Source organism: Oncorhynchus masou, chromosome 22 (genome assembly GCF_036934945.1).
Source record: "Oncorhynchus masou masou isolate Uvic2021 chromosome 22, UVic_Omas_1.1, whole genome shotgun sequence".
NCBI lineage: Eukaryota > Metazoa > Chordata > Actinopteri > Salmoniformes > Salmonidae > Oncorhynchus > Oncorhynchus masou.
In genome coordinates this window covers 34992279-35004253 of record NC_088233.1, presented here as the reverse complement: position 1 = coordinate 35004253, position 11975 = coordinate 34992279, and the positions used below count along the sequence as shown (strand labels likewise).

Below are 11975 nucleotides of genomic sequence, written 5' to 3'. Positions count from 1 at the left end.
AAAACCTGTTTCGAATCCAAGCTGCATCACATCCAGCTGTGATTGGGAGTCCCATAGGGCAGCACACAATTGGCCCAGTGTCATCCGGGTTTGGCCGTGGTAGGCCATCATTGTAAGTAATCATTTGTTCTTAACTGACTTGCCAAATTGAATACTGATTTACATAGCTTTAATAGTGCTGGTGTCCAGTAGGGGGCTCTAGTGAGCCATTTACCACACCTGCATATTCTGTTCCTCAACCATACAGGTGCAAGCCCCTTCCAATCACAGTTTGAACCAAAGTTTTCATATATACAGTACCAGTCAAAAGTTGACACACCTACTCATTCAAGGGTTTTTATTTATTTATTTTTTCTACATTGTAGAATAATAGTGAAGACATCAAAACTATGAAATAACACATTTGGGATCATGTATAAGTGCTGCATCAGATGACCTGGCCTCCACAATCACCCAACCTCAACCCAATTAAGATGGTTTGGGATGAGTCGGACCGCAGAGTGAAGGAAAATCAGCCAACAAGTGCTCAGCATATATGGAACCTCCTTTAAGAGGGCTAGAAAAGCATTCCAGGTTAAGCTGGTTGAGAGAATGCCAGAAGTGTACAAAGCTGTCAAGGCAAAGGGTGGCTACTTGAAGAATCAAAAATATGTTGATTTGTTTAACACTTTAGTTACATGATTCCATGTGTGTTATTTCAATGTATAAAATAGTAAACTTTTGACTGGTACTGTAGATGGACATATTTAAACTTTTCAGCCAACCTCAAGTCACCAACATTCAAAAGCAGTACATCCACAAAATAATGACAAGAGACCAAAACTATGCTTATGGATGTGTATTTTAATAAAAATAATTCTGTCAAAATTAAACAGTTTACAATATTTCTTCATCATGTTTCTAGTACATAGGTGTTTTTTAATGTTTTATTATCATTATAATCTCTCTTTTTGTGTAATATATATATATATATATATATATATATATATATATATATATATATATAGTTTTAAAGGTTCTAAAAGTTTCATGCCAAGTAGAGGGTAACTCACCTCACAATTGCTAAACTCAAAATGAAAATAAAATAATAATAGAAAATAATAGTAAATTGTGCACAGCTTGTTGTTTTTAATTCCTAATTCCATTCCCTTCGCCTCTCCATTTGAGGCATGGATAGCTCCAATTGAAAAACATAACACATAAAAGGAGAACAGGGAGATTGTTTGCTACAGTAGCTGTAGGTGTGTCTATAAAAGTCCCAGGAGAAGCTCGACAGATTACGATCTTTCTACACACACCTAAACATTAGTCATTCTATTTCATAATGAATGATCTTAAAATGGAAATATACACTTTGGGTGGCTATAGGAGTTTAAAAGCCATTTCCAGTTTTTGAAAGCCTTCAAGAGATGCAGGCTTTGCTATAATGTCATAAAATATAATCAAAATCTATCTGCTGGCTGCTTCCAATATTGAAAGTCTATCACTGAAGGTATTGTTCAGAATGACTGGTAAACTCTATAGTGAAAACTCATGCGAATGGATAGCGCCACCTAAAGATGTAACTAATTAAGCAACATGAATTAAAACAACTAAAACCTCATCCAACATGGGTTACAGTGTATAGGTGTGCTTGAAAGATGATGTGCCCCACCCAGTATGTCAGTCTTTAACAGGCTCGGGATAAAGGGCTCCCGAGTGGTGCAGCGTTCGATTCCAGGCTGTATCACAACCGGCCGTGATTAGGACTCTCATAGGGCGGCGCACAATTGTCCCAGCGTCATCCCGGTTATGGTTTGGCCGGGGTAGGCCGTCATTGTAAATAAGAATTTGCTCTTAACCGACTTACCTAGTTAAATAAAGGTAAAATAAATAAAGTATTTTACTTCCTACTGCAATACAATATTTATTTTTAAACTTTATTTAACTAGGCAAGTCAGTTAAGAACAAATTCTTATTTACAATGACGGCCTACCGGGGAACAGTGGGTTAACTGCCTTGTTCAGGGGTAGAACGACAGATTTTTACCTTGGCAGCTCGGGGATTCAATCCAGCAACATGGCCCAACGATCTAAGCACTAGGCTACCTGCCGCCCCGGCCATGATTGGGACTCCTGTAGGGCGGCGCACAATTGGTCCAGCGTCGTCTGGGTTAGGGGTTGGCCAGGGTAGACATTAAGTTAAGGTATTTGTTCTTGTTTTTGTATATATTTTAGCAGGTATAAGTCCATGATGCCGATAGATGTTGTCCAAATGTAAAGATTGGGTAAAAAAAAAAAATCTAAATGGCCTTTGTGAACATATTAAAGTCTACCAAACACTAACAACACAGAAGCTGATGTTTTCTACTCCCACCACCCCTTTGCTTCACAAACATGCCTTGCAGGATTGTCAAAAGAGTTAATGAAACACATTGCAATATGTCTTACAGGTACAGGGGATGTCAATATCAATCTCATGGTGGCCAGCAGCAAATCTGAAGCACAAACATAATATAATCTGCTAAACTACATTCAACACACAGTGGAGCGCCTCCTGCTGGCTGGGTGAAATACTGCGTTAATACATCAATGATCGACAACTGTCCCATGTGCCAAGAGAATATCTGTTAAAAATAGGAAAATACATACTGTAATGAAAGAAAGAGAGAAAAAAAAACATATTCAACTGACTATAATAAACAAACAAAAACAAAGGAACAAAGTTAAGGTCACATGTTTGTAAAAGTGACCGAGTCTATGTTGAGTTTATGTATTAACGCGACAGCTTCACATTAGTTGTGAGAAAAATAGAACCGCAAGAGAGCGGAAAAATAAGTATGTTCGCGATGATAAGATAATGGCTGGCTGTCAAAGCACTGGTATGAAAAGACTTAATGACTGACTGTATGAATTAAGTGTGGCCAATGGCAAGAACCATTGGTTATTAGAAAAGGGGAGGTCAAATTAAAAGCCTTGTATTTGGCAATCAGTTTAACTTTTTTATTGAATATATCATTAAATTGTGTGTATATCAAGCTAGTGGATACACTTGATTGGAAATGTACTACACTTATATTGAAACTCACAAATTAATCGGTGTCATCATTGTTTGATCTGAGGTGAATGCTGTGGTATGGGGCTCTGAGGTGACCAGCAGGTTAGTGGCTTACAGCCATGTGTACTTTCAGAAGCCAATTCAGACCTTTAACTTTAAATTAAATTAGCTTCTGGAGTTAAGTCATACTAAGTAGTAAGAATTTGAACCAAAAAATGCAGGTCCTAAATTGGAGCCACTGAACAGCTGGGTAAACATACCTCTGTCTACAATATCCCATACTGAGTTGACAAATGTGCTGTGAATACCTGAGTTCTGAATGAAAGAAACCAGAGTATCTTGCTTGGTAACGACAAAGCATGCCAACATGAATTTCTTTGATATGATGAACATCTTTAAAATACTGTGTAGGGAATTGAAATCCACTCAAAAACAAAAACGGAATTAGATTTTTTTTCCTTCCAAGATGAGCACAACAAACTGACTAAATAAAACCTAGAACATGACTAGATAAACAGAATAATAATGAATTCTTTAAATAGAGTCACACATTTTGTATTTGATAATACTAAATTAAAAATAAGCTTTCCTGTCATGTTCTACTCATTCCCCTGTCCATCTGCTTCTGCCAAATGGCAAGCGACACACAAATTCAAACACATGCTTTCCTCAGTCATCTGGCAACCCATTGGAAAGACCTCTTCTTAGTCCTGAACATTGCCTTAGGAATGAAATAAACATTTTTGGAACTGCTGTATTGTAATCTCTACAACACTATTACTGTACTCCAAACAGTAACCCTACAATCCAACTTGACGCTAACAGCATGGGCCATGTGTAGTCAAAAACATTCCTAAAAAGTTCCTTATAGGTAAAACAGTGCATTGATGTGGTGCTATAAGGGGAGGGAAGGAAGTATGTGTGTGTCTGTCCAGACTCACCTGGACTGGGGCTAGTGCAAAAAGTTGTCTACTCTGGCGAAGGAACAGGAGCCTGAGCGGACCCTGGCCATGAGCTGGACACACTCTGTGGCCTGACCCAGAGCAAGCATCAGAGGGGGCTGCTTAGGCAAGTTCTGAGACTCTGAGGGGCAAAAGACAACATCGGGGTGTGTACATTAGCTAATAAAGCATGTTTGAGTCAAACATGTACATGGGAAAATGTGCCGTGTGTATTCATTAGAAGAGAGTTAACATACACACTACCAAGCTTATTACTTTTGTGGTGCTGGGAGTATAGTATTGTAGAAAAAGAAAAATAGCTTGTGTGAGTGAAAGTTATTTTTATCGGACAACTCATGACATTATGTACTGTGTGTGAAACTTAGCCTTACCCAAGATGGCGCTGTTAAGAGCAGAGCAGATATTCTCTCTCTGCATTGGGTCTAGCTGTTGCCCCACTGGGCAGTTCCAGGGATCTGAATATGCTAATAAACTGAAGGCATCCTGAGATAAGAGAGAGAAAAAAGGGAGATAGAAAACAGCGGGATCAGTAAAAGCCCATTAAGGACTATGATTTGGAAGCAGTATACTGGTCTGTCTTATACAGAGGGAACAGACACTTTCAGTGGCTCTACCTTAATTGTTAGAGAACAATACTAGGGACAGGCTTTCCAATGGTCATATACAAGTAGTAGTGTGTAAACTGCAGTATAACCCATAAACCAAACCTTTCCCATTCGGTGGTTGAAAATTCTACAATTCGTAAGTCACAGGCTGTGTTTACACAGGCAGTACGATTCTGATATTTTTTTTCACTTCATCAGATCAGCTCTGGAAAATATCTGATGTGAAAATATCTGATGTGATTGGTCAAAAGACCAATTAGTGGAAAAAAAAATACTAGAATTGGACTGCCTGTGTGAACGCAGCCAGTGTCAAACAGTGTGCTAGTCTTCTACTGTGTGAACCCCCCGGTACCTGCAGCATCTTCTTGTGTGTGACGTTCTTGCCGTATTCACGGCACAACTGCTCGTTGAGGCCCTGCAGTTCACGGCCAAATTGGATCATCCTCTCTGTGGCTGCTTGGTTCCCTCCACACAGCTGTCTGGAGGCACAGCTATCCTCTACCAGGACACACACAGCCACAAGAGTCAAAGCGCAGCCATGGACAGAGTGCATTTGACACTTCACATAATAACACACTCACTGTGGTCACTAAAGATCCCATGGCAATTATTGTAAGAGTAGGGGTGTTAACCCCAGTGTCCTGGCTAAATTCCCAATCTGGCCCTCATACCATCACAGCCCCCTAATCATCCCCAGTTTACAATTGTCTCATTCATCTGCCCTCCTCTCCCCTGTAACTATTACCCAGGTCGTTGTTCTAAATGAAAGTGTTCTCAGTCAACTTTCTTGGAAAAATATGGGTACAAAAAAAAAATGATATATGGACAAACATACACTTTCATTCAGTAAGTTTCATAATGTCAGTGAGACACCTTGTCTATTAATACATTAATAAATGCTGCTGTCCATTTCATTTAGCAACCTTGACGACACAAACATCTGCCTGACTGGATTATGTTTGAGCTCAATTTAGAAACACACATCCCCAGATATCCAGCCAGCCAGAAAGGAAAAACGGAGAAAAGCAGACACACAGTGACAGTCAGAGAGAGGGAGAGAAAGAATGACGGAGAGATAGACAAAAGTGACCAAGAAAACATTGTGGTTGTGACATTGACACCTGGGACAAGGTGTGTGCGCCTGACAATCAAAACAGTAAGCGCATGTGTGTGCGCACGTGTCAAGCGTCTGTACCTGCCACTCCGTTGCCCAGGCTGATGTCCTGAGCCTGCAGGATTTCCTGGTGCTTGTAGGTGCCATTCATGATCCGAGCAGAGGGGTTCTCTGCCACCCCGTTAGTGTAGTGCTCAGCCTCAATCTCCATCTCACTGTCACTGCAGAGGAGACAAACACAGGGACAGGTTCAGTCATCTGTCATAATATCGCAGATCGTCTGCTTTTCTCCCACACCAGTTAAAAACGCAACCACGCTAAAAAACAATAAACACATAGACCCTTGCCTTGCCACACACCTGGTCTCCTCCTGGTTGCTGGTGCCACTGTGAGGCTGGGACTTGGTGGAGTCAGTGGAGTTGGACTCAGAGTAATTGACAGAGGAAGGGGAGGAAGAAGAGGAGGAGGAGGCAGAGCTGACGCCTGGATACTTGTTGTGGCTCTTGTTCTTGTTGGGTGGGGTGACCCCGTTACTGCATGTGGGGCTGTCTGCTCCTGGAGATGACAGAGAGCCAGGGTGAAACAGACACATACAACAGATAGACAATACTCTTGCTTATCTCCTTTGTGTTTTTAACACACTGGGCAGATGGATAGGTAATTGTGAAGGTGTGTTTCCCTTACCTGCACTGTGCAGATTGGGGTTGGTGGCTCCATTTCGGGGGCTCAGGCTGGGGGAGCCAGGGTAGCTGTCCTGGGACTTGGGGGAGCGGACACTAAAGCATCGTACCTCACTGTCTGTACCGTTCACCATCTCCACAAACTGCCGACACCTGAGCGATACGGGCAACCATGAATCTGTCTGACATCTAGTCTACAATCTGCTACAATGTCTGACATGCTTTGTCCTGGAATACATTGTACCAGCTGATATTAAACCTTTCATTCTGCTTAACTGTCAGATATCACTTGCTTGAACAAAAACAGTCTGAATGAAAACAGTCATCTATAATTACTGCAAAACTTCAGTTGCTTTCAGAAGTCGGCAAAGGTGGGGCTGTATAAGATCATGTCTTTGTGCCCAGAAATGTGTAAATGTAACAGGAACAAGTCAGACTGGTTACGGAGTATGAGTATCTGGCTTTATGGATACATGTCACTATGACCGGATGAATGTCAAACAGATCAGCGCCTGTTCTGTTCTTCTCACTCGTCTTCCATGACAAAATGGAGCAACAGGCATGACCAATCAAATCAGGAGTTCCCTCGGCAGCAACAACTGTGACCTTGTGCTTACCCTGCCCCCTCCTCCCTCTCTGTGTAACTGCTACAACAAGCCCCTCTTCCTCTATAAGAGAGCCATAAAAAATGGCCACCAAGCTGTGGGTCTGCATCTCCAAATGTCTCTCAGCAGACCACAGTATTTATTAATGTCATCTAATGTCTTTGTGCCATAAACACACAGCTGGGCAGCAGGCCAGAGCTTTACTGACAAAATGCTCCTGTGGTTGTGCTGTATGTGCCTGATTGAGCCTGCAAAGACACTATAAGACCAGCAGCTTATTTAAGCCTTACAATTCCAATACTTCTTAAATGTAACCTTTTGATTAACACTCCCATAAAAGTCCCATAGTTGGTTCAAGGCTGCTCACTTCAACATGAAGAGTAGATTGGGGTTGTGTTCTAGAAGTCCAGGGTACAGCTGCTGTGTGGCTTCGATGGCCTCTCCAACACGCCCTGCCAATACCAGCTTCTGTATTCCTGTGAGTAGAAAGAAGAATATTATCATTCAAAACTAATTGAATGCATGACTGTGAGTAAATGTATGACTCTGATTGGTCCTCAGTGTTTCTGTGGTACTGTCAGTGTGGAGCCTGTGTGTGCTTCTCACTCTGCCGGTTCTTTATGGAGGTCTGGTCCTCCTGGATCAAGGTCTCCGTAGCCCTGGCGAAGGCTGTGGCCGTAGCACAGTACCCATGATGCACCAGGTAGGTGGATACCATACTGGAAGAATCAAAGACATGGTTTAGCCTTACAGTAGTAGAGAAAGACACAGTAGTCTGTTAGGGTGAAAAGTGTCATGTTGATAAGGATCCCTTACTTCTGCAGCACTGCCTGCCACTCCCCCAGTCTCTCGCCGATAGGGAAGCGGGCGATCATGCCATGGATCTTAGCCCTCCATTCACTCATATAGTCCTCAATGTCAAACACAAAGGGCTGCTGGCCAAAGTTAGCATCCACAATCTCTCCAGGAGTCTGCAGGCCCACTGTGGGGTACAGGTTTGGCTGTGGGTAGATGGTAAGGTGTGAACACAGGTATATACAATGTTAACATTGCACACCTTGGCAAGCGCACAATTACCAATCTGTCCATAATAGGAAGAACTTGCCTTTAATTTTGATAATTTGATCAAATCAAACTATTTGTCACATGCGCCAAATAAAACTGGTGTAGACCTTATTGTGAAATGCTTACTTACAAGCCCTTAAACAACAATGTAGATCATGAAAAAGTTAAGTATTTACCAAATAAACTGAAGTAAAAAATAAAAAGTAACACAAAATAAAATAACAACAACGAGGCAATATACGGGGTACCGAGTCAATGTGCAGGGGTACCGTTTATTCGAGGTCATTTGTACATGTCGGTAGGTGGGGTGGACGGGCTTGGGGGGTGGGGTCAATGTAAATAGTCCGGGTGGCCATTTGATTAATTGCTCTGCAGTCTTATGGCTTTGGGGTAGAAGCTGTTAAGAAACCTTTTGGTCCAAGACCTCTTGCTGTGCGGTTGCAGAGATAACAGTCTATGATTTGGGTGACTGGAGTCTCTGATAATTTTTTGGGCTTTCCTCAGACACCGCCGAGATAATAGGTCCTGGTTTGCAGGAAGCTTAGCCCCAGTGATGTACTGGGTCGTACGCACTATACTTTGTAGCGCCTTACGGTCAGATGCCGAGCAGTTGCCATACCAGGTGGTGATGCAACCGGTCAGGATGCTCTCGATGGTGAAGCTGTACAATTTTTGGGAGTATCTGGGGACCCATGCCAAATCTTTTCAGTCTCCTGAGGGTGAAAAGGTGTTGTCGTGCAAGCGTTACAACTCTTGGTATGTTTGGACCATAATAGTTCGTTGGTGATGTGGACACCAAGGAACTTACAACTCTTGACCCGCTCCACTACAGCCCCGTTGATGTTAATGGGGACTTGTAGGGCCCGCCTTTTCCTGTTGTCCACGATTAGCTCTTTGGTCTTGCTCACATTGAGGGAGAGGTTGTTGTCCTGGCACCACACTGCCTGGTCTGTGACCTCCTCCCTATAGACTGTCTCAATGTTGTCGGTAATCACACTGTTGTGTCGTCAGCAAACTTAATGATGGTGTTGGAGTCGTGTTTGGCCACGCAGTCGTGGGTGAAAAGGGAGTAACATGAGGGGACTGAGCATACACCCCTGAGGGGCCCCAATGTTGAGAATCAGCGTGGCAGACGTAATTATAAAGCCCTCGTTACATCAGCTGATATCTTAAAGTGCTATACAGAAACCCAGCCTAAAACCCTAAAAAGCAAGCAATGCAGGTGTAGAAGCACAACAATAGAATAAACATGTTTGAATTACATATCTACAGTAGAAAATAGGAGAATATCTTATTTCTAATGACATGAACTTTGGTTTCTCAATTCCTAATATTGAGCAAATTACACTCATTTGGAGATAATTACACTCACTGGAGTATCTGACATAGGCATTGAGAAAGCACCAGTAAACAGGCTACAAGTGCAGCAAGTGTTGATGGCTGCTGGTAAGCTTTCTTGACTTGGACATTCATTTTGCTAACACATGACTAACCTTTGTTTAACCAGTTAAACAGCTGCTCATAGCAAAAATAAGTTTGGAGTTACCTTTCTAGCTAACAGGCTGAGTTTACACCTCTTACAATTATAATTATAATTGGACGTAAAAAAAAGTTTGCTAACGTATGATGGGGTCCATGGGTTGCCGGTTTGACTGCGAGGGGGCCCCTGGGCAAAATTGGATTAAGACCCCTGCTATACAATATACCACACATGTAAAACAACAGAAGTCCTTGACATTGAATAAAATATGTCCACATTTCAGTATAGTACTCACAGGGAGGTCTGTAAAAGCTACACCTGAAGAACAAACAGAGAGAAACAAATGTTAATGGAGTGGAAGATATTAAAAATGTTAGAATTTACAATCAAGTAAACAGAATGGTATACATCGCCTGGGAACATATCAAAATGTGTGAAGGATAGTGCATTTTCATATAACAGTTAACTTGGATGTTTATTCCCCTGCACTGTTGTTGTGCAGTTCTTACCTAGACTGATGCCATTCTTGGTGTAGAAACAGGTGTTGTTAATTAGGTTCACACAGCAACCAATCACATCGCCAGTGGTGAAGGTTGGGCCATATGGTTGGCCAGTCCCTGAAGAGCAGAAGGAGTGTCCATCGTCACCGTGGTAACCATAGGAGTGCTTGTCCCAACCTGGGATAGGAGACAAAGGCAGAAGTGATGAAAGGAAATCTAGACCTATGGTACATTAATATTACACATTAACAACATGGTGGAAACAAATTGAGAAACTCAACACTTCCAAAAGCTTACAACTACAGGTAACCATTCCCACCTGACATCTAGCTAAATGAATATGCATCTGTTAATGGTTAGGGCAGTGCCACTCATACAGAGAGGGGAAGGAGTGAGATGGGTGAGCCAGCGGTGTGATGAGCAATAATATCCCCATAAAAGACAGAGACACGGGAGGAGCGGAGCCTGACAAATGGTCTCTTTCATTTGGATATCCCCACTTGTGTCCTGTGTAGCATGTGCAATACTCTGGGTGGCCGGCGAGAGGCATCAGTCTCTGAATAGGAGCACTGACCGATGAGTCATACTCAAAACAGAGCCTTACATGTGTGTGCATGGTATCAATAGGGACAGGGAAGGAGAGTAGACTGCATGGGCAGAGGGAGCCCTGTATGGAGAGATCTTCAGTGCATGTGTTTGTGTGTGTGGGGGGGTGTACTGTGTCGGCTCGTGTGTGTCTGCAGAATGTATATTGTCGGCTCAATCAGTGTCTGTCACCAACCAAAAAGAGAAAGTGGCGCAGAAAAAGTAGGTCGTGTGTGAACTGTGAGGTATTAGATTAATCTGCGGAGCAGCGCCGACAGGGATATTACTCCTAAAGCTGGGCTCAGTGTTCCCTACATGCTAATGAAATGGGCAGGGCTCCACTATGGGATCAGACACACAGAGGTCAACAAGGAATTTACAACTATTACAGCCAGGACCTGAACAACCACCTACACAAATGTACAAAAGTCTGTTGGCATATATTGTACTAGAAACCCAGTAACAAAATAAATATTCATAAACAATGTTCATACAACTAAACTCTCCAACACAACAGCGCACCCCATTTCCACCATTTTCCAACCATTGTGTAACACAGACACATTTGAAGCAATCAGAGCAGGGTGTGAATGAAGAGCAGTTGAAATCAGCAAGAGCATGTAGAATTGGCTGGATGAGTCCAAAGCATTCCAAAGGCCTCAGGCGCCATGGAGAACCCAATAGGCAGGCGACGCAGCCTGAGGAATGGGTCATACAATTGGTCAGCGCAGCTTGGAGGAATGATCTAATTGGCAGGGAATCGCATCAGTGGACAAGAGGAAACATAGCTCCCATGGGCCTAGGTCAGAAATATATGTTTTTTTTGCCATAATTTTAAGCCTACCACACACGCAAAATATGACACATTTATTAAACATAAGAATGAGTGTGAGTTGTCGTCACAACCCAGCTCGTGGGAAATGACAAAGAGCTCTTATAGGACCAATAATAAATAATTTTGCCATCTTACAAAAATGTTTGATTTGTTAATAAGAAATTGTGAATAATTTACCACAGATTAATGAGAAGGGTGTGCTTGAAATGGTGCACATAACTCTGCAATGTTGGTTTGTATTGAAGATACTCAGTCTTAAAATCATTTATCACACACAGCCTATGCTTGTATTTAGTTTTCATGCTAGTGAGGTCCAAGAATCCACTCTCACATAGGTACATGGTTGCAAAGGGCATCAGTGTCTTAACAGCACGACTTGCCAAGGGAGGATACTCTGAGCGCAGCTCAATCCAGAAATCTGGCAGTGGATTCTGATTAAAGTCCATTTTCACAGAACTGCTTGTTGCAATTTCAATGTTCAGATATCGGTAAGTGGACTGGAGGCAGG

The 11975-nt window shown here is 42.4% G+C and overlaps 1 protein-coding gene across 2 annotated transcripts in view; it reads right to left on the bottom strand.

Moving 5' to 3' along the window:
• Nucleotides 1–827: 827 nt before the first annotated feature.
• The window catches only part of LOC135509385 (ran-binding protein 10-like), a 28667-nt gene continuing 17519 nt past the window's right edge, over nt 828–11975 (bottom strand). Inside the window, exons 4-15 of one of the 2 annotated variants that reach the window (XM_064930007.1) lie at nt 10057–10224; nt 9843–9865; nt 7819–8003; nt 7609–7721; nt 7370–7478; nt 6402–6550; nt 6065–6272; nt 5799–5938; nt 4956–5101; nt 4370–4481; nt 3978–4119; nt 828–3757 (exon numbers count right to left, since the gene is read on the bottom strand). In XM_064930007.1, the coding sequence (XP_064786079.1) occupies nt 3989–4119; nt 4370–4481; nt 4956–5101; nt 5799–5938; nt 6065–6272; nt 6402–6550; nt 7370–7478; nt 7609–7721; nt 7819–8003; nt 9843–9865; nt 10057–10224 (1484 nt within the window). In that variant the 3' untranslated portion in view covers nt 828–3757; nt 3978–3988. The remainder of the gene's footprint in view (nt 3758–3977; nt 4120–4369; nt 4482–4955; nt 5102–5798; nt 5939–6064; nt 6273–6401; nt 6551–7369; nt 7479–7608; nt 7722–7818; nt 8004–9842; nt 9866–10056; nt 10225–11975) is intronic. The other variant, XM_064930008.1, reaches the window with a different exon arrangement.